The following is a 22,144-nucleotide window of genomic DNA, read 5'->3' as shown; positions in this document are numbered from 1 at the left end:
CCGGTTCCTGTCATGATGTTTTTTTTTGTTTTTGTTTTTAGTTTTTGGGTCACACCCGACAGCTCTCAGGGGTTACTCCTGGCTCTACGCTCAGAAATTGCTCCTGGCAGGCTTGGGGGACCATATGGCATGCTGGGATTCGAACCACCCTCTTCTTTGTCTAAGGCAAACGCTTTACCGCTGTGCTATCTCTCCAGCCCCATAGAAACCTTGTGTTTTTTTTTGGGGGGGGGGTCACACCCGGCAATGCTTATTCCTGGCTCTATGTTCAGAAATCGCCCCCAGCAGGCACAGGGAACCATATGGGATGCCGGGATTTGAACCATCGACCTTCTGCTTGCAAGGCAAACGTCTTATCTCCATGCTATCTCTCCGGCCAAGATGTTCTTTTTTGGGGGGGGGAATAAGTCATACCTATATTCAGAAGCCAAAATGACAAGTAGCTACCTGCCTTTGGGAAAGACATTAAAGGATGCAGGGGCAATAACACTCTGTCTCATAGAGACTGCGGCAGAAGAAAGACTATTATCATATCGCTCTCCCCCAAAGTTCTGCTAAATAAATCTTCCAGTAATATGATTTTTAAGTAATCATGGAAATCATGAAGGGGCAGATGAAGAAGAATGCAAAGGAAACCCTAGCAATCCACACAGACTGAGAGTCTGGACTCAGAGCAAGGAGGCCCAAATCCGTTTCTTTAAAAAAAAATATTTGTGGATATAGGGCCCAGAGAGATAGCACAGCGGCGCTTGCCTTGCAAGCAGCCGATCCAGGACCAAAGATGGTTGGTTTGAATCCCGGTGTCCCATATGGTCCCCCGTGCCTGCCAGGAGCTATTTCTGAGCAGACAGCCAAGAGTAACCCCTGAGAACCACGAAGTGTGGCCCAAAAACCAAAAGAAATATATTTATGGATATAACTGTGTTTTTCTTTTTTTTTTTTTTTTTGGTTTTTGGTTTTTGGGCCACACCCGGTAATGCTCAGGGGTTACTCCTGGCTATGTGCTCAGAAGTTGCTCCTGGCTTGGGGGACCATATGGGACACCGGGGGATCGAACCGCGGTCCGTCCAAGGCTAGCACAGGCAAGGCAAGCGCCTTACCTTTAGCACCACCGCCCGGCCCATAACTGTGTTTTTCTAAATGTTTCATTAGTTATACTCAGTCTTGTAAGTCTGGTTCCATAATAATCTATAATGTAGCTACTTCCGTCTGATGGGCCAACAATCTACACTGAAATAAGAATGAAGTCAATTAGGCTCCCAATTCCACAAAACCCTACAGTGCAAAACTTTAATAAACCCCAGGCAGGATAACCAAGGTAAAACCAATCTGCTCCCAACCATCTAAGAAAAAGAGACAAGGCAACCGCAACTTAGTATGAATAGCCATTTACATTTCGGCAAGATATGGGCTTGAGAAAACCAACTTCATTTCCAGTAAAATGTGTTTCATTCCCATAAAAATTCTTCCAAGTTATGTTGGGTGCTGGAAAACATTGAACGTGAGCTGTATAGTTTGTACAGTTAACTGTTTCTTGGGCAGCATCATTAATTTTTGAATCTTTACAAATATATTGTCCCACTCTGAGATCCTTGCACTTCATCGTCTTCTCACAGGGCGTGGCAGCAGCTCCCCAAGATCTTGTGGTGACCACCACGAACCACAGGACACCCAAAAACTGGGTAGCAACAAGCTCAGCACCAGCAGCCAGCCTGGGAGGCCAGGCTGCCGCCATGTTGGGACCGACACGTCCCATCCACTTGGCCAAGATGTTCTTGATTAAGGAAACAACTATTACAATATGGGAGCTCGGGGTCGGGTGCTAGAGGTAAGGTGCCTGCCTTGCCTACGCTAGCCTTGGACGGACCGCGGTTCGATCCCTGGCATCCCATATGGTCCCCCAAGCCAGGAGCAACTTCTGTCCCATATGGTCCCCCAAGCCAGGAGCAACTTCTGAGCGCATAGCCAGGAGTAACACTTGAGTGTCACCGGGTGTGGCCCAAAAACCAAAAAAAAAAAAACCAAAAACAAAAAAACAATATGGGAGCTCAGGATCATGGGTGTGCCTCACATGTGTGAGTCCCTATTTTCAATCCCTGGTACTATGTGTATACCTACATACATATATATAAATTTTCATAAAACTTTTAATTTGCATAAAATTTCCTAAAACACATTTATTTAATCTATTTTTCATTTGGGGACACAGTCAGTGGTGCTCAGGGGGCTACTCACTGCTTGCAAATCACTACCAGAAGTGCTGAAGAAACCATGTAGTACCAGATACCAAATTTGCTTTTCCTGTAGACAAATAATTCACTGCAACCACTTGAGAAATCTCAGTGAAAATAAAACAATTTCATTTTGATCTTATTGTTTAAAAAATTGGAGGAGGGAACAGAGTGATAGTACAGTAGATAAGTGCCTATGGCTAAGCAAAGTTCAGTCTCTGGCACCCTGTATGGTCCTGTGAGCCCACCAGTAGTGATTTCTGAGCACAGAGCCAAGAGTAAGCACTGAGCACTGTTGGAAGTGCTCCAAAATCCACAAAAAATAGGAGGGGACAAAAGGTATTCACCATACACAGTGGTCTTAGGGGAATATACCATAAGTAATACAGGAGTTTGAATTCCCAGTTGCCAGTTGTGGCAGATGCAGCCACAGCAAAGTAAGCCCTTTAACTTATGTGCTTTCTCTCCTTTCTCAAGTGCCTTCACCTTTGTGTCATCTTTCTGTCCTCCAAGTCAGGCTTATTGTTCAGTTTTTTACAATTCATATACTTTTTTTTGGTTTTTGGTTTTTCGGTCACACCTGGCAGCACTCAGGGGTTACTCCGGGCTCCATGCTCAGAAATCACTCCTGGCAGGCTCAGGGGACCATATGGGATGCCGGGATTCGAACCAATGACCTTCTGCATGAAAGGCAAACGCCTTACCTTCATGCTATCTCTCCGGCCCCAACACAATTCATATCTTTTAATTATTATTTCATGACCATTGAATCAGAGCTTCATACATGTGAGGCAAATACTTTGCTACTAAACTCCACCCTAGGCAAGATAGCTCACTTCTTTGTAATAATGAATAATTTCCATGGCCTGGATGCACCTACTTAAGAACATCTTGTGGGCCGGAGTGGTGGCGCAAGTGGTAGGTTGTCTGCCTTGCATGCCCTAACCCAGAACGGACCATGGTTCTATCCCCTGGCGTCTCTTATGGTCCCCCAAGCCAGGAGCGATTTCTGTGACCCAAAAACAAACAAAAAGAATATCTTGTTTTCTTCCAACTTTGGGGATTATATGTAAAGCTTCAGTAAACATATGACTGCAGGTATTTTTACAGCTATGTCTATCTCCTTGGGTTAATACCTAAGAAGATGATTACCAGACCCTATGAAACTATTATTTGAGCAATGTCTCCATCCTTGCATAACCTTCTTCTCTATTTTGTTTTGTTTATGGGCAACACTAGGCAGTTCTCAGAGCTTACTCTTGGCTTTAAGCTCAGGGATCATTTCTGGTGGGGCTCATGGGACCATATGGGTTTTCCAGCTTAGCTGCATACAAGACAAGCACTCTTTTTTTTTTTTTTTTTTTTTTTTTTTTTTTTTTTTTTGTTTTTTGGGCACACCCGGTGACGCTCAGGGGTTACTCCTGGCTATGCGCTCAGAAGTCGCTCCTGGCTTGGGGGACCATATGGGATGCCGGGGGATCGAACCGCGGTCCGTCCTAGGCTAGCGCAGGTAAGGCAGGCACCTTACCTTTAGCGCCACCGCCCGGCCCCAAGACAAGCACTCTTTACACTGTAGTATCACTCCAACCTGACAGCTTCCTTCTTATATGTATTACTTATTTCTCTTCAGCCCCAGGGCATGTCAGCCCCCCAAGGACAAGGAACTTTATTGGTTATATTCCTGGATTGTTACTTCCCATTTAAGGAAAGCACGCATCAGACGTGGTTTTCCCCTTCCCTGTTGCAGTGCTTTCCTCTAAAAGAATTATTTGCCAAAAGGCCTGCTTAGCGAAGTCAATCATTTGACCGTTTGCGTGGATCATTGGCGGTAATTCCAACATGGCTGTAGCATTACATTTTTCTCTCTATTTGGCCACTATAGAAATCCAGCCTCAGCTCTCCTACAGACAAAGAAATGTCATTACCAAAAGCCCACCAAAAGTCCCCCTGCTGGCTAGTTCGAATAACCTGGCGCCAACAGCTTGTTTTTCTAAGTCTAGCTCTATGATGGTAAACAATTATTTCTGCCCCCCCCCTAAAATCTATTTTGCGGCTACTACATAGACATCATAAATATCTCTGTCTCTCTCCTCCTGGTATCTTGAAAAACCTGCTTTTTGCTAACCATAAACATCCCAGCTCTGATTTCACTGACCTCCAGCAGAGTTTTTTCTCACCTGAAGGAAGAATGGTCTTTTAATATGTTTATTAAGGCTTGTTTCACTCTCCTGCTCTTTGAGAACACCCTGCATTCCAAAGCCTGTCCTTATATAATGTCATCGGCTGAAAAATAAATTGGTCTCTCGTCCCTTGGGCGAGGGTCGCCATATAATGTATTTTGTGTGGTCTCATTTATTTCATATTTCATATTCGTCCACTTGTACTCACGCTTCTCTTTCCGTGAAAGGTTCCCGGACCCCATGAAGGTTCTGCTTAGCAACACTAACCCATCTGCAGCACTGGATGAATTCTCAGTACATACTATCATTCCTGATATAGTATGAACTCAGGTATGTATATGGCTGTGGACCACAACTAGAGGTGCTCAGAAGCTACTTCCAGTTCAGTCCTTGGGGTGGTGCTCCTTACTTTGTGGTATCAAGGACCATACTTGGACCTCCTGGTGTAATACATGTGCTTAGCTTGTGCTCTCTTCCTCAGGTCGCGGAACTCAGTATTTGTTGAATATCTGACTGTCTACTGTATTCCCAGCATGCTGAAGAGTACCTGGCATACTGGAATTCAAGAGGTGTTTGTTGAAAGGATTGGGCTTTTAGTGAGAAACCCAACTTCCCTCAAGGAGTTTTTCAAGTTGTTGGATAATTAATCTGTGTTGTGTCATGTAAATTGAATCTAGATTTAAAAGTCTAAACAATGGTGTTTTCCCCAACTTCCTTTTTCCCTAATCTTTTTTTTCTCATTTTGTTTTCCTTTTCTGGCCACACCAGGGTGACACTCAGGTGTTACTCCTGGCTATGCACTCAGAAATCGCTCCTGGCTTGAGGGACCATATGGAATGCGGGGGATCTAACCACAGTCAGCCCTAGGCTAGGGTGCGCAAGGCAGACACCTTATGGTTTGCGCCACCGCTCCGGCTTCTAACCTCTTCTTTTAGTGTGTGTGTGTGTGTGTGTGTGTGTGTGTGAGAGAGAGAGAGAGAGAGAGAGAGAGAGAGAGAGAGAGAGAGAGATCAGACTAACTCTGATAAATGTTTGTTTTGACTGGCTTGGTATTATTTTTCCACTGCTCCCCTGTTTCGTCAAACCCGCCTTCCTAAGGGGTTAGAAACATGGTGAACATGTTGCCTGGGGTGGTCTCACCAAGCCATGGTTATATTTTTATTTTACAGTGTCACAAACATAGAGTTACTCCAATGTGGGAATGTAGAATAGAATTTCCTGTTCATTGAGGGAATGGCAAGAAAACTGGGGGAAGGGTTGGGTCACACAGTAGGTTTAGTACGTGAATTTTTTTTTGTGGTTTTTGGGTCTCACTCGGCAGTGCTCAGGGGTTACTCCTGGCTCCATGCTCAGAAATTGCTCCTGGCAAGCACGGGGGACCATATGGGATGCCGGGATTCGAACTGATGACCTTCTGCATGAAAGGCAAACGCCTTACCTCCATGCTATCTCTTCGGCCCCGTGATTTTGTTTGTTATTGCTTATTTTGGGGCTATACCCAGAGGTGCTCAAGCTTTACTCCTGGTTTTATGCTCAAAGATTACAGCTGATGGGGCCGGAGCGGTGGCACAAGCAGTGGGGCATTTGCCTTGCATGTGTTGACCTAGAACAGACCGTGATTAGATCCCCCAGCATCCCATATGATCCACCATGTCAGGAGTGATTTCTGAGTGCATAGCCAGGAGTATCCCCTGAGAGTCACCGGGAGTGGCCAAAAAAAAGTTTACAGCTGATGGAGTTTGGGAGACCATATAGGTAGCAGAGATAGAACCCAGAATGAACATATGCATATCTTACCTACTATACTCTTTCTGGCCCACTCATGCGTTATATTTAGGAGATCTGGGAACCATGTGATCCCCAGGACACTATTAGTAGTGACCCCTGAACATTTCACTGGGAGCAGCACTCAGCACCATTAGGTGTAGCTCCAAAACCCAAAAGAGGGGAGCTGGAGGGATAATACAGCAGGTAGGGCACTTGCATTGCATACAGTTGATCCAAGTTTTATTCCCAAAATTCCTAATGGTCCCCTAAGAACCACCAGGAGTGATTAATGAATGCAGATTCAGGAGTAGCCCCTCAGCTTAGCTAGGTACAACCTACAAATAAAAAAGAAAAAGTCTACCTATATATATCTACTACAAGGCTCAACCTCAGGTCACCCCAGTGGTGTTCTTCACTTCTGTCTGAATGGCAATGCTGGTTCTTTTTTTTTTTATTAATTTTTGGGAGCATACTCAGAAGTGCTCTGCAATCAGGAATTACTTCTGGTGGTGTTCGGGATGCTGGGGACCAAACTCTGGTAGGCCAGGCATAGGCAAGTGCCTTACTGGTTGTACTATTGCTCCAGCCTACAAAGCTAGTTTTTTTTGTTTTGTCTTTTGTTTGTTTGTTTTTGGGTCACGCCCTGCAATGCTCAGGGATTACTCCTGGCTCTACTCTCAGAAATAGCTCCTGGCATGCTCAGGGGACCATATGGGATGCCGGGATTCGAACCACTGTCCTTCTGCTTGCAAGGCAAACACCCTGCCTCTATGCTATGTCTCTGGCCCCACAAAGCTAGTTCTTTTTTTTTTTAATTTTTATTTTGACCAAAATGGATTACAAATCTTTCACAGCAATTTTAGGTACATAGTGACATTGAATCAGGGGCATTCCCATAACTAATGTTGTCCTCCCTCCACCCCTGCTCCCAGCATGCATCCCATATCCCCCTTCTTTACCCCCAAGGTTGGTTCCCTCTTTGTCTAGTATGTTGTAGATTGGGTGTTGATTCTGTTGTCATTGGCTTTAGATTTGGTGTTTAAGTCTGATCATTTTTTTATTTCTACTTAATGTTTTATTTCTACTTAATGTTCATACGACTGTTTGGTCTTGGTACCCTCCATTATTTCCCCCTCAATTTGTGAGGCAGAACAAGATGGTTCAAATTATGTGGTTCTGTTTGAAGGAAAAGAAAATAATAAAATAAAATGGGGCAAAAATTAACAAACAAAAAATGGGAGGAGTCCTTCTAGAGGCTATAAATATCAATTTAAGATAAGGGATTAAAAAAGAAAAATATAACAATAATTCTAAAGAAATTGTTTTAAAAAATCAAACAAAAAACTTGGCTAATTTTTCCATTGTCTGCTCATTTGCTTTAAGTTTTTTTCCAATCTCTCCTGCTGTATGGAATTGTTATGTATCTCATCTTCCATAGCACCAAGTCTATTCTCAGCTTCTGATACCCTGTCCCAGAGCTTATCCATTTTGTCATTCACTTCATTTACTGACTTTTTCAGGCCTGTTAGTTGACATGTTATTTCAGTTTGGAGTTTTGTGATTTGTGTCTTCATATTTTCTTGGTTTTATTAGTGTTCTGTTCAACTCTATCCATGGTTTCTTTGAGTCCGTTGAGCATCTTCCATATTGCTAGTCTAAAGTCCTTATCTGAGAGGTTGATTAGTTGGTTGGTCATTATCTGGTCACCAGAATTGTCATCTTCATTCTCTATGTCTGATACTGGCCTGCGTTGTTTCCCCATTGTCACACTTGTATTGTGGGTTTTTCTACGTGTTGTGGTGGTATTCATTGGCTATATGATGCAGGCAGCACACTCCTCTGGCTCCGCCCTTTCTGGATGGGCTGACTTGCCTCTAAGGAAGGGGAGTCTTCCGTGGATGAAGCCTCACACTGGATCAAATCTTAGGCCCGAGCATGCAACAGAGAAGATAGTCTGGAAAGAAATGCTTGCTTCTGTGATATAGCACAGTTCTTAGTGTGATTTTTTCTTCTTGTTGCGATGCTGTTCTTTTCTTAGAAAAAGCGCACGGCCGCGTAGCGAAGCGAAGCCAAAGTGCTCTGCTGGAGCCTCTTTTCGGCCCACTCGCAAGAGTTTCACGCAAGAGGACAGTAGACAGACATACACAGGTAGCACTCACAGTTTTTCACAGTCGGGCCCCACTGGGCAGGCGTGGTTTCATGGACTTTCCCAGCCTGATGTTACAAGCAGGGGATCCGGCTTCTGCAAAGGCTAGCCGGTTTTTATGTTCTGGAGTCCCGCCCTGAAAATGGTCTCTGGGAGAGCGTGTTTTCTGGAGCCTCTTTTTTCGACCCACTCCCAAGAGTTTCACGCAAGAGGACAGTAGACAGACATACACAGGTAGCACTCACAGTTTTTCACAGTTGGACCCCACTGGGCAGGCGTAGTTTCGTGGATTTTCCCAGCCTGATGTCACAAGCAGGGGACCCAGCTTCTGCAAAAGCTAGCCGGTTTTTATGTTCTCAAACAAAAAACTTGGAAAGCACCATAGCAATAAAGACACCAACCACACAATAACCACGGTCTTGAAATAAAAACAAAACAAAGCACAAAAAATGAAAACCATGGAAAAAAAACAAGCAACAAACAACAACAATAACAAAACCAAAAAAAATTGTGCTTCTCTTTTTTTTTCTTGCATAGGCACAGTAAATATTGGGGAAATTAGAAAGGGAATTTCCTTAGCCTAAGAGATACAGGGTTTCTCCACCCTTGAAGTATACTGTCATGGGAATAACTACAGGCTCCATACATATTCTTTTACTCTCCCCTTGGTCCTTTGGTGGTGTCTGGAAACTTTCCACTCCATTGTGTATGATAAAATCTAGTTCTTAAGTCTTCTGCCCAAAGTTACTGCTCAGTGGCAGCACCCTACAAGGGAAACTTTTGCTTAGTTGTCAGGACATAAACACTAAGAATTATAACTATTAAGGAAATGCATCACATATAAAAGAAGTATAGATATCCCTTTTAAGTCTTTTGAGATAGTTTGGAGGAGGGAACAAAAACCAAGGCACAGTTTCATCCCACACCATGGTGTGAGTCTCTGGCATTCAAGTGCATTCTGCACCTATTTCTGTGGATAAAAGCATTAGAACATTATAGATCTCTATAATGAGCAATTGATTAAACATCTGTTCAATCTAAACAGCTGTATCTGGTTTTTGGGATTTTGGGGAGGTATTTAGGCCACACCCGGTTGGCGTTCAGGGGTTACTCCTGGCTCTGTGCTCAGAATTCGCTTCTGATAGGCTCGGGGGGGACCATATATGATGCCAGGGATCAAACCCAGATCAGTCCCAGATTGGCCGCATGCAAGGCAAATGCCCTACTGCTATGCTATCACTCCAGCTCCAGCTATATCTGTTGCTGCAGGTTTCATTGAATTGTAAAAGAGAATAAAGGATTTTGTGTTTCTCCTCTTCCACTCAATTTGTTCTCTTTTCCTCACTATAACCTGGTACCTATAGTGTTCGAGATATCTACCATTTAGACCATTGTGTTTCTTTGTGCAGTTATTCTAAATACCACATATAAGTGGTATCATTCTGTATTTATCCTTCTTCTGGCTTACTACATTTAACGTAATATCTTCCAGTTCCATATATATTACTGCAAATCGCATGATTGTATCATTTTGTATTGCTAAGTGGTATTCCAATGTGTATATGTGTCACATCTTCATGACCACTCCTCTGTTGTTGGGCATCTAGGTTGATTCCAAGTTTTAGCTATTGTACTGAGTGCTGCAATGAATAGTGGTGTGCATACATTCTTTTGATGAACGTCTTTTTGTCCTAGGGATAGATACCTAAGAGAGGGATTTCTGGGTCATATGGCAGCTCAATTTTGAGTTTAGTGAGAATCCCCCATAATGTTTTCCATAGAGGTTAGACTAGGCAACATTCTCACCAGCAATAGAAGAAAGTTCCTTTCTCACAAGTGTTTTTTTTTAATGTGTGTCTGTTTGGGGACCACACTCTGCAGTCCTTAGACCCTATTTCTGGTTTTACTTTCATGTTTTAGTCCTGTTGGGGCTTATGGTGCCCTATGAAGTGACAGTGAGCCACACCGGCACTGCTCAGGGTTTACTCCTGGCTCTATGCTCAGAAATTGCTCCTGGCAGGCTTGGGGGACCATATGGGATGCCGGGATTTGAACCAGCATCCTTCCGCATGCAAGGCAAATGCCCTACCTTCATGCTATCTCTTTGGCCCCTCCTTTCTTATTCTTTTGGTGGTATGTTTGTGTGGATTACTTCAAGCAGTACTTAATGATCCTTGGGTGCTATTGGGCCTACCTCCTGGCAATGCTCTGGGAACTACGACCAGTTATGGGTCAAAGAAAAGGACCCGGGGATTGGAGAGATAGTACAGCAGGTAGAGTGATTGCCTTGCTTGCAGACAACTTGTGTTCTATCTCAGCATGCCATATGGTCCCTAGCCCACCAGGAGTGATTCTTGAGTGCAGAGCCAGTAGTAACCCCTGAGCATTCCTGGGTATTGCCCAAAAACAAAAACAGAAAGAAAAAGATCCTGCACATCAGAGGCACATGCTCTAGCACTTGAACTAGATCCCTGGATTCTGGGTTCATACATGAAGCATTGTCAAAAGTAAGAAAAGAGGGAAATAGGAAGCAACTTCTTTTGCACATACAAACATTCCCTCTTGAGTCTGGGGAGACAGATCTGGTAGGCAGGGCAAAGAAATGCTGGGGCAGGAGAGGTGTCACAGGCATGTTCACTGTCTCAGCCTGGAACTGGCTTCTGCTGCTTGCTCACTGGTGTACATACTTTCTGAATCATGAGGACCACAAGTGTGTCATCAATACCTGCTGTCTCTCTCCTCCAGAGATTTCTTGGATTCTATGAAAGAATAGGGAAGGAAGAATTAGGTCACACTCTATTCTTCTACCTCTTCCTTTGTAAAACAATGAACAGTTCACTTCACTTACCCTTAGTGAACTCATTTACAGCCTGAGAGATAGTACCCCATCCATCAGGGGTTTATCTGTGGACAGCTCCTGGGTCAGGACTGGGGGCTGTCTGTGCTGTTGTCCATTCTGGATCGTCGGGATCACCAGTTCTTTGGAGGATACTGAAGGCTTCATACTGAGGTGAATACAAAAAGGTGAGGCTGGACAACAGTACAGTCAGTGGGTTCTGAACCCACTTCATTGGGGGGGGGGTTCTGAACCCCCTTCATTGGGGGGGGGGAACGACTCTAAAGAGCCAGATTCACACCCAGGGCTCAGCTAAGCACTCTGTCGCAGGGTTGGCTCAGCAGTTCTGTCTCTGCAAGTGGTGGGTTTTTGTACTCTTTCCCCTATATTCATACCCCCAAATCCTTAATATCAATGTCTAGGAGGAAGCAGTCTTCAGTTCTGGCTCTGTGTTCATCCAAAGACCCACATTTGGGGTACAGAGATACTACATGGGTAGGGTTCTTGCCGTGCATGTAGCTAACCAGTGTTGGATTCAGACACCACATAGGTCCCCCAGCACCATTCTGGCATAAGTTAGCCTTAATTACAATCAGGTATAGGCCCCCCCAAATTAAAAAAAATACAATTTCGAGGAGAGTATAATGACCTACTTTTCTTCAGTCAGATTCTCTTCAGCTTCAGACTCCAGATTAACCATTCCTGGATGGTTGGTTCTTCGGGAAGGTGCTTCCCCAATCTCCCACAATTAAGCCTTCCTCCAACTTGAGCTAGGGCACCATCCCCAATTCTCCATATTGGAGAATCCCTCCAGTTTCAGTTGAGCTATCAGGGATCTTCCCACCTTTTCTTCTCTCAGAATGCATATTACTCAGGGTTCCCTCCTAATGACAGTCCCATACAAGAATACACCACACTGTCTTCTCAAGTCTCAAGGTTACCAGGCCCAAATTCCCCACCTTCCCGACATTCCCCATTCTCACCGCCAAGCCGTGTTTCAGAAACTTTATTTTTTGTTTGTTTTTTGGGTCACACCCAGCTGTGCTCAGAGGTCACTCCTGTCTCCACGCTCACAAATTGCCTCTGGCAGGCTCGGGGACCATATGGGATGCCGAGATTCGAACCACCGACCTTCTGCATGAAAGGCAAATGCCTTAACTCCATGCTATCTCTCCGGCTAAGCCGTGTTTCAGGCAGTCCAGATCACTGTCAACAGGGGACCATATCGGATACTGGGAAATCACCCCCCCCCTGCCGCCTTGGGACTTTTGTTCACAGACTCCCCTCTCCCCCTTTCAAACCCAGCAGGATCTTCTCCTGTCCCCTCTCATTTGCTGGTACCTGCTGAAACCCCTTCAAAAGTTTTCAAAGTCCAAGCACAGGCCCTTTTACTCTCTGTGGGACTGTTGAACCCGCTGACCAGGTGACTGCTCAGGGCCCCAAACGCTGCTCAAGTCGCCCAGTCCCATCAGAGCCGCCTGCTCCCCAGGAGGCCAGTGTCAGGTCACCGCTCTGCTCCTGTGTACCCCACCACGTTTGCGGACTGCGTGTGGGACAGCGAGGGCTCCAGGCCCTCGGGCCAGGCTTGACTGGTCAGGGTGCTGTGGGTCAGTCACCTCAGGCGGCCTGGAGCGCCCAGTGTCCACGTGGGCTCCAGCACACCCGCGGTGGAAAGAGAGCAGCCCAGGCTGCGGGTGCAGAGGCTGCGCGGGCGGTCGGCGAGGCCAATGTCGGGCGCGGGCCCCCGCTGCCAGGCCTCCTTGTGGACGGCCAGGTAGGTCACGGTGCTGCGGGGCACAGAGCCCCGGCCCTGGCGCCTGGGCTCTTGTGTCCCGGACCGCGAGCCACCAGGCCACATCGCCCCGCTGCCCAAGCGAACGGGCCGTCCGAGTCACAGGCCCCTGGCGGCCATGGAGCTGCGCGCGGGGGGCGCCAACGACCCCCGGGGGAGCCGACGAGGTAGCGGCAGGGCCGAGGGGGTGGGCGTGGGTCCCGTCACGCCGGCCCCTGCTGCGCGCCTGCTCTTCTCGTCCTACAGGTGGAAACAGCTCTCGCAGCCTGACTGGCGGCACTGGGGGCAGAGACCCCACGCCCCAGCGGGGCTGGGGCGCCCTCTCCGCACCCGCAACTGCAGCGTGGGGCTGCGTCACGTTCCAGGGCTCGCAGGAGTCTCCTGGGAGGTGTCGGGAGGGCTCTGCTTAGGGTCCCAGGGAGCCCTGGGCACTCAGGGTGTCTAGGGGGAATTGCGGAGGGAGGGGGTGCCGGAGCGATCGTTGGGGTGTCCGTCTGAGCTTACGTGCGCCATCAGGAGGGCCAGGGTTCTCCGCAAGGGCGCCGCAGGACCTCCGGCTGTGTGGTGTGCGGACATGTGCGGGAATTGGGGTTCCTCTCAGTGGTGCGGGGACCGGGCTCTCTCCACGGTGGGGGGAGCCCGGATAGCTGAGGTGGGAGGGGAGCAGTGGGAGACCACCTGAGCTGTTCCTCGCGTGGTAGGAGGCGTAGAGGAATAGACGGAGGGCGGGGCAAAGCGTCCTCTACGGGGACGTCGTGGGGGTCGTAGGGCCGTCGGGGTCGCCGGTGATGGTCTTGGGGGCAAGAGATGATCTAGCTAACCGGTGGGCGATCTCCCGAACAGTCGGGGAGTGGTGGGAGGTCTCCTGGTCCCTGAGGGGTATTTCTGGATTTCGGGCATTGGGGCCGTGTGGAATGTTGGAGGTTGCGGGTCAGCGCTGATGCCCCCCCCACTTTGTTTTTTAACTTGCGCAGGCCACGACCCCCCGCGGCGCGGCCGCCCCAGCGTCCCCCGCAGCGGCCGCCCCAGCGCCCTCCAGCTCCTGGCGCGGCTGGACGCACGCCCCCTGGCGGCCCGAGCGGCGAACGACGTGGCGACTCTGGTCCGCAGGGCAGGCACCACCCTGCGCCTGCGCCCCAAGGAGAGTGAGTGATGGGCGGGACCTGTGGGGAGCAGGATTCAGAGGAGGCTAAACCCGCCTAGGCGGGGCTAGGAGGGAGGTGACACTGGGTGGGGACCGGAGTTTATTCTAGAATATTCCTCTAGGAGATGACACCAACAGGATTGGTTATTGCTTGTAGGTGAGCATTAAAACACGTTTTGGGGACCGGAGAGATAGCATGGAGGTAGGGCGTTTGCCTCGCATGCAGAAGGTCGGTGGTTCAAATGCAGGCATCCCATATGACAGCGATTTCTGAGCGGAGAGCCAGGAGGAACCCCTGAGCGCTGCTGGGTGTGACCCAAAAACAAAACAAAACAAAACAAAACAAAACAAAAAAAAAACAAAAAAAAATCAACCCAAAAAACCCAAGTTTTTAATTTAATATTATTTTTTGAAACCATTGTGATTTACAAATTCCCCCACAATTGGATTTCATACATACAGGAGTAATCCCACCGTAATTGTCAACCTCCTTCTTATACCATCACTCTTTGCCCCCCTGGCCTGCCAGTATCACAGGCCCATTTTAAATTTAGATTGTTAAAGTTTGGGTCTCTTGATTCCATTGTTGTTGATATTTAGTTTAGTCTTTTCTTTTTGGATCCACACCCAGTGACACTCAGGGGTTACTCCTGCTATGCATTTAGAAATTGCTCCTAGGAGCCGGTGAGGTGGCGCTAGAGGTAACGTGTCTGCCTTGCAAGCACTAGCCAAGGAAAGGACCATGGTTCGATCCCCCGGCGTCCCATATGGTCCCCCCAAGCCAGGGGCAATTTCTGAGCTCATAGCCAGGAGTAACCCCTGAGCATCTAACGGGTATGGCCCGAAAAACCAAAAAAAAAAAAAAAGAAATTGCTCCTGGCTTGGGGGACCATATGGGACTCTGGGGGATCGAACCGTGGTCTGTCCTAGGCTAGAGCCTGCAAGGCAGATGCCTTACCACTCTGTGCCACCACTCCAGCCCCAGTTTAGTCCTTTTTTATCTCCACCAATGCACCTGAGACCACTTGGCCCCTGGCTCCCATTCTTACTTTTATAGAAAAATGCAGAAATAAGCGGTAAAACTAATTTTTTCCCAAGGTTCTATGAGAAAGGGAGCCCCTATCTTCCTGATGCTGATGGATTGTTAAAACATTTGAGATGCCTATTTTGGTGGTTTTTTTTTTTTGGCCACACCCATTTGATGCTCAGGGGTTACTCCTGGCTAAGCACTCAGAAATTGCCCCTGGCTTGGGGGGACCATATGGGATGCTGATGGATTGTTAAAACATTTGAGATGCCTATTTTGGTGTTTTTTTTTTTTGGCCACACCCATTTGATGCTCAGGGGTTACTCCTGGCTAAGCACTCAGAAATTGCCCCTGGCTTGGGGGGACCATATGGGAGCTGGGGGATCGAACCGTGGTCCTTCCTTGGCTAGCGCTTGCAAGGCAGACACCTTACCTCTAGTGCCACCTCTCCAGCCCGAAGATGCCTATTTTGGTGTTATTTTTAATGGTTATTGGGGCCTATTCTCATAGCCTCCTCCACGTCCAATGATGGGGCTTAGAATTTCTGTACTTTTACATGCAAAGCATATGTTCCAAGACATTGACATATCTCTGGACCAAATATATGGCTTTTTTTTGAGTCAGGAATCAGGCCTTCAGTCTCATATATGAAAGGCAAGTGTTTTACCATTTTAGTTACTTCCCCAGCTCCAATGACATTTCTTTTTTTTTTTTTTTTTTGGTTTTTGGGTCACACCTGGCAGTGCTCAGGGGTTATTCCTGGCTCCAGGCTCAGAAATTGCTCCTGGCAGGCACAGGGGACCATATGGGGCGCCAGGATTCGAACTGATGACCTCCTGCATGAAAGGCAAACGCCTTACCTCCATGCTATCTCTCCGGCCCCTCCAATGGCATTTCTAATTTTTAATTTTTATTAAAAAATTCATCAGGGGCCTGAGAGATCGCATGGAGGTAAGGCGTTTGCCTTTCATGCAGAAGGTCATCGGTTCGAATCTCGGCATCCCATATGGTCCCCCGTGCCTGCCAGGAGCAATTTCTGAGCATGGAGCCAGGAGTAACCCCTGAGCGCTGCTGGTGTGACCCCCCAAAAAAAACCCACAAAAAATTATCACATAGTTTACATAGTTGAGAATAATACATTTCTTTCCACGTAAGTGAAAGCCAAGTTATTAAAAAATAAAAATAAAAATGTAAGAGAAAAACAAGAAATAAAAAAGAATATGTATAGGGCCGGAGCGGTAGTGCAAGCTGTAAGGTTGCACACGCTAGCCTAAGACCGCGGATGGATCCCTGGCGTCCCACATGGTCCCCCAAACCAGGAGTGATTTCTGAGCGCATAGCCAGGAGTAACCCCTGAGCGTCACCAGGTGTGACTGAAAAAAAACAAAAAAAATGTATAACAGCAAGCACATTTGTGAAAATTATTTTATCTCCAACAAAGTCATAAATAAAATGGCAGAAGTTTTACTAAGCTCTTCTTCCTAACTATCCATTCTGCTAAATTTCTGTGTTTCTTTAGGAATAACAGCATCCAAAAATTCCAAATAGTATCTTATGACTTTTAGGGGCATGTACTCAGTTTCCAGGCCTCCTGGAAGAAGTAAGGTATAGGGTGAGTGTGCCCGCACTCACTTCAAAAAGCCCTGGTAATGGGGCCGTAGCAATAGCACAGTGGTAGGGCTTTGCCTTGAACATGGCTGACCTAGAACAGACCTTGGTTCGATCCCCAGCATCCCATATGATCCCCGAACCAGGAGCGATTTCTGAGCACATAGCCAGGAATAACCCCAGAGTGTCACTGGGTGTGGCCCAAAACAAAAACAAACAAAACAAAAACAAAAAGCCCTGGTGATATCAGGTCAAAAACCACATATCTGAAGTGTGGTCAGTTTGGTGTTTCAGAAGGGAATCATAGAGGGTCAGTCATGACACATGGCCATCGGGGAAATAGTGATTCTGGGTGATGGAGGCAGTAAACATGACTTTGGTAGGGCAGGGGCTTGGCCCATTCTCTTCTCTCTGAGATGCCAGCTTTCTGCAGCCATAATCTTTCACAGCCCGATTTACATCTCTTTGAGAAAAGAGTGAGTCTCCAGAACCTTGAGAATGACTCGAGTTGGAACGACTGGTATGCCTGGAACCCAGAGTCGGTCTTATGCCAATAAACTTCTGGGGTGAGGCCTTTTTGTAATCAGGTCAAGGATTTTTTTCCACTTTCCCATTTTTCTGGACCTATGCAAACATTGGCGATTGCCACTATCACACCTTTACTATATTTTTTTACTCTTATCCTTTAAGGAAAAAAAATACAACTTACTGAACTTAAAAACAAATAACTGTAGTAGAATGCCTGTCTCGAATACAGGCAGGGGATGGGAAAGGGGAGGGGGTAATGTTACACTGGTGAAGGGGGGTGTTCTGGTTATGACTGTAACCCAACTATGATCATGTTACTTAAATAAAAAATATATTTTAAAAAAAGAGAAAAGAGTGAGTCTATGGAGCTGGTCCCTGTTCGAACATGGTGACTGCATTTCCGATGTTATTTCTTTTTTTCTTTTTTTTTTTTGGGGGGGGTGGTCACACCCGGCAGCGTTCAGGGGTTACTCCTGGCTCTGTGCTCAGAAATCGCCCCTGGCAGGCACGGAGGACCATAAGGGATGCCCGTCCTTCTGGATGTAAGGGAAACGCCCTACCTCCAGGCTATCTCTCCGGCCACCCCATGTTATTTCTTAAGTGGCAAAACCTTAAAGTCTTGGGGCCAGGCATTTAGTTAAGCTTGGTATGCTGTTCATTGGAAAATGGTCTAGATACACAAATTGGGTGGGTTCAGGATGAGATGTATAGCTCATTGGAAGGAGAGACTTGGAATGATGTATAGTTGTATGCTTCATTGGCACCTTTTCAAAGGTGGCTTAAGGTGTTATTTGAAATGTGGGGGTTTGAGCTATTAGAGAGTGACAAGAGGGTCTGGAAGATTATTCAAATAGTGAAAATCAGAATTATTCTTTAAGATAGCAGGATGGGGCCCAGAGAGATAGCACAGTGGTGTTTGCCTTGCAAGTAGCTGATCCAGGACCAAAGGTGGTTGGTTCAAATCCCGGTGTCCCATATGGTCCCCCGTGACTGCCAGGAGCTATTTCTGAGCAGACAGCCAGGAGTAACCCCTGAGCACTGCCGGGTGTGGCCCAAAAACAAAAAAAAAGATAGCAGGATGAAGGCAGTTATTCTTTGCTAGAGTCAAGTCTAGTAGGTACTGAGTTCTAAATACCTTCTATATTCAAGGGGACATTGAAGATTGAATGTTTACTCAAGTTTAGCTCCTTGACTAGTTTTGCACAGGCCCCATCCTACTGACTCTTTCCTTTTTCAGCTTTTGCTGTGATGGATTCTGCAGAAATAGAGGTCACTGACAATCGCTTGCCTAAGACCCGTTTTGTGGAATCCCGAACCCAGGTACCATCGTGTTCTCTTAATTGAGCTAGAGAGGTATGGAAACTGGGACGCTATGTTCTCTTATATCTTTTTTGTTTGTTTTGGGGCCATACTTGGTGGCACTCAGGGGTAACTCCTGGCTCTGCCCTAGAAATAACTCCTGGAAAGCTCGGGGGACCATATGGGATGCCAGGAATCTAACCCGAGTCAGCCACATGCAAGGCAAAAAGCTCTACCCACTGTACTCTGGCTCCACCTATCTTTTATCTGGCACCAACTATCTTGTATCTTTACTTCAGCAGCAGCATTCATCAGAGACTGTGGGTCCTAGTACTGCACTGCACCTAATGAAGCAGGGTAAGATACACAGTGCTTCCTTGCAGTTGCCCCAGACATCTGTTTCGATATTGCCTCAACCTTGTCCTTTGAGGGTGTCTCAGGTGGATGCTTCCAAATTAGCCCAGGCACTGATCACTTCAGTGTAATAGTATTTCGCAGCTTTGTGGATTTTAGCTTCATATTAAATGGGGATAGCGATGCTTCCAGAAGTCCTAGGCTACTGAAGGGCAGACAAGCACAGCTCTGGGGTCAGTTACATATGAATCATTGCCCCTCCATGGGATTTTGCTAGCCCCATTCTTGTCTTAGTACTTTTTGGACTGGGTACAGTCTCTTTGTTCTTCTTCCCATATCTCTAAGCCTTGCATTTCTGCAGTTGGCTGACCTTATTCTCCACATTAATGGAGAATCAACTCATAAGTGATCTATGCCCAGGCCATGGAACTGATTTGTACATGTAGTCCCTGCCTCTGCTTTGTGTTCTTCAGGTCTTGTGAGACCCCAGCAGGCAAGCTAGAGGCAGTGCCAGGGCCCCAGAAACAGAGGGAGAAGGAGTGAGGTACTAGAGGGAAATGGAGATGCTGAAGTCCTGGGTGGGAAGAGTTTGGTTTCTATGAAGAGGGTAAGGGGATGTTGACTGTGAGATGTCCTGGCTATTTCAAAAGCAGGAATATAGGGGGTAGGATCTAGGATTGGAATCAGGGTGCATGTTATCTGGGACGTTTTCATGGCACTTAGATGAAAGTGAAGGGAGAGAGTCTAGGGTACAGAGTCTTCAGAGGGATGTCTCAGTTTTCATGGCTGAGAAACAGTATGAGTTAAGGCACTGTCTTACACACTGTAGATCTATTTCAATTTTAGTATATATGCTGTAAAGTGAGCACTGTAGATCCATTCATCTCCCACATGTGGTCCCCTGAACTCTGTCAGGAGTGATCCCTGAGCAGAGCCAGGGTGCTCTAAGTACTGCTGGGTGTTACCCACCAAAAAGGAGATGAAAAAAGAAGGCAGAGTCTTCTTGGTCTTCAGGGAATGGTTAAGAGGGGTCCAATTAGTTGTAAGTAGAGAGAAAATAGATGGGGATGCAGAAGGTAGGGTCTATTTCTTTTTTTTGTTTCTGCACCACACCTGGCAATGCTCATGGTCACTCCTGGTTCTGCCCTCAGGAATTATCCTTGGCGGTGCTTGAGGGACTATATGGGATGCTCAGGGATGCAAGGCAAACACCCCACCCACTGTACTATCACTCCTGCCCCGTAGGATCTATTTCTGAAGACCAGGGATTGTTAAGAGAAAGCGTTGGGGGCCCGGAGAGATAGCACAGTGGTGTTTGCCTTGCAAGCAGCAGATCCAGGACCTAAGGTGGTTGGTTCGAATCCCGGTGTCCCATGTGGTCCCCCGTGCTTGCCAGGAGCTAGTTCTGAGCAGACAGCCAGGAGTAACCCCTGAGCACCGCCGGGTGTGGCCCAAAAACAAACAAACAAAAACCAAACAAACAAACAAACAAAAAAAGAAAGCGTTGGGAGGTGAGGGTGGTGGGTTGGAAAGAGGGAGAGTCTGGCATCCCAGATAGCAGAGATTTGGGGGCTTGCAGGGTTTGATTTCCTTGTCGGGTTGTGGAAATGGGTTTCTGAGAGGGTGTGCCACGGAAGGAGCGAGATTTAGGAAGTGCAGTGTAGGGAGTCTCGAAAGGGTGATGTGGGTGTCTGAAAGGAGGTTTTGCCTAGGAAAGAATAGTTTTATCCTGCGGTTTCTGAGACCATCTTCGAGTTGCAGGCCCTCCCTCCCCTGCCCTGTCTCTTATTTCTGCTCTACAACCAGTCTAATCAGTAGTTTGCTCCCCCCAGATAGAAGCTCTGAGGCAGTGGGGGCAGAAGTCCTGAAGTCTCGAAGCGTCAACGCCTCCGCATTTCAACACCCTAGGGCCCGCGGGAATAGCCGGGACCATAGGTCTGAGGGGGCGGCCAGAGCAGAGCGTGGCCTGAAGGAACCCAAAGATGAACGAAACCTCCCTTCTCCTGGACCCTGGCTGGTACCGAGCGAAGAACAGCTCTCTAGAGCCCTAAGGGTCCCGGGAACAGCGCAGCTGGCTTTGGAGAGGGCAACTGGAAGGCGCAGGCACTGAGGGGCTCGCAGGTTACCGCTTCAAGTGGAATGGCTTCTTCACTTACCCCACCTTCAAACGCTGCTCAGTGGAGCAGTCCAGGGGTGGGGAGCTCCCGGCCCCGCCAGCCCAGCACTTCTAGTTTCCGACGGGGGAGGCAATAAAATGGTTTGATCCTGTCTAGACTTGCCAGGTGCTCTAGTTCGGGTGGGGCCTCGAGTCCACTCCATCCTGGAGTGGGTGGATCGATCTGGTTTCGGGGAGGATCTCTAATTTTTTTGCCACCATCTTAATTAACTCCATGGTCTGAGGTTTGGGGCTTTGGTGAATGTTTACTTTCCTCTCCGTTTCTCTGCGCGCATGCCCGCTTCTCTCCCCAAATTCATTCCTGTCCAGTTGGGAGTGGGGACGGGCTGGAGGGAGCTGGTGGTAATGGGGGAGTTTCAGCTATACCCACTCTCCTGACTCTGGAACCGTATATAGTCTCCTCCACCGGCAACCGCAACCCCAAGCTAGAAGGAAGCTTTGCGCGGCTTCCTTCTAGGGAGTTTCCGATCTCTCGCTTCCGGCCTGTTGGCAGGTCCTCTGCCACCCACTGGGCACAGGCTGGGGCCCTGGAACCCGCCCTGGGGCGGAGCCGGGATTGGTGAGTCAGCGTGCCTGGCTGAAAATAGACTGTTAACTGTGCTTTGGTGCGCTCAAAGCGCGCTAGGCGTGCCCGGTCCTGGGAGAAGCCTGAGCTTCAACGCGCCAACAGAGAGAGCCCCAGAGGTGGATCTCACATGGCTGGAAGGAACTGCACCCTGGGTAGCTCCGAAGCAGATGATGGCCTGGGTTAGAAATGTTCAAATGATCGAATCCCGGTGTCCCATATGGTCCCCCGAGCGGAGCTATTTCTGAGCAGACAGCCAGTAGTAACCCCTGAGCACCGCCGGGTGTGGCCCAAAAACCAAAAACCAAAAAAAAAAAAAAAAAAAAAAGAAATGTTCAAATGTCGGCCTGAGCGAGTAAGGCACTTGCCTTGTAAATCCTCGACCTGGGTTCAGTCTTTGGCATCTGTTATGGTCCCCAGAGCACCAAGAGACGTAATTGCTGAGCTCAAAGCCAGGTGTAAAAAAGAAATATCCAGTCTGGAGCCCCAGA

At 47.5% G+C, this 22,144-nt stretch overlaps 1 protein-coding gene and 1 pseudogene across 1 annotated transcript; one reads left to right on the top strand and one right to left on the bottom strand.

The window, feature by feature from the left end:
* Positions 1–417: 417 nt before the first annotated feature.
* LOC125999276 (TM2 domain-containing protein 1-like) lies at positions 418–1,735 on the bottom strand (annotated as a pseudogene).
* An 11,205-nt stretch (positions 1,736–12,940) lies between these two features.
* On the top strand, positions 12,941–21,181 carry MAGIX (MAGI family member, X-linked). Its single transcript, XM_049767415.1, has 5 exons — positions 12,941–13,119; positions 13,927–14,097; positions 18,497–18,579; positions 18,858–18,915; positions 20,745–21,181. The coding sequence occupies exons 1-5, from the start codon at positions 13,071–13,073 to the stop codon at positions 21,020–21,022; spliced, it is 639 nt and encodes a 212-aa protein (XP_049623372.1). The 5' UTR covers positions 12,941–13,070; the 3' UTR covers positions 21,023–21,181.
* The last annotated feature ends 963 nt before the right edge of the window (positions 21,182–22,144 follow it).

This window comes from Suncus etruscus, chromosome X (genome assembly GCF_024139225.1).
Source record: "Suncus etruscus isolate mSunEtr1 chromosome X, mSunEtr1.pri.cur, whole genome shotgun sequence".
Classification (NCBI taxonomy): Eukaryota; Metazoa; Chordata; class Mammalia; order Eulipotyphla; family Soricidae; genus Suncus; species Suncus etruscus.
This window is presented reverse-complemented; position numbering and strand designations above follow the sequence as displayed.

Coding starts and splice junctions, on each gene's coding strand:
- MAGIX (XM_049767415.1), top strand. CDS start 13,071: ATGGAGCTGCGCGCGGGGGGCGCCAACGACCCCCGGGGGAGCCGACGA. Junction 18,580..18,857: donor TTGTGGAATCCCGAACCCAG/GTACCATCGTGT, acceptor TCTTTACTTCAG/CAGCAGCATTCATCAGAGAC. Junction 18,916..20,744: donor ACTGCACCTAATGAAGCAGG/GTAAGATACACA, acceptor TGCTCCCCCCAG/ATAGAAGCTCTGAGGCAGTG.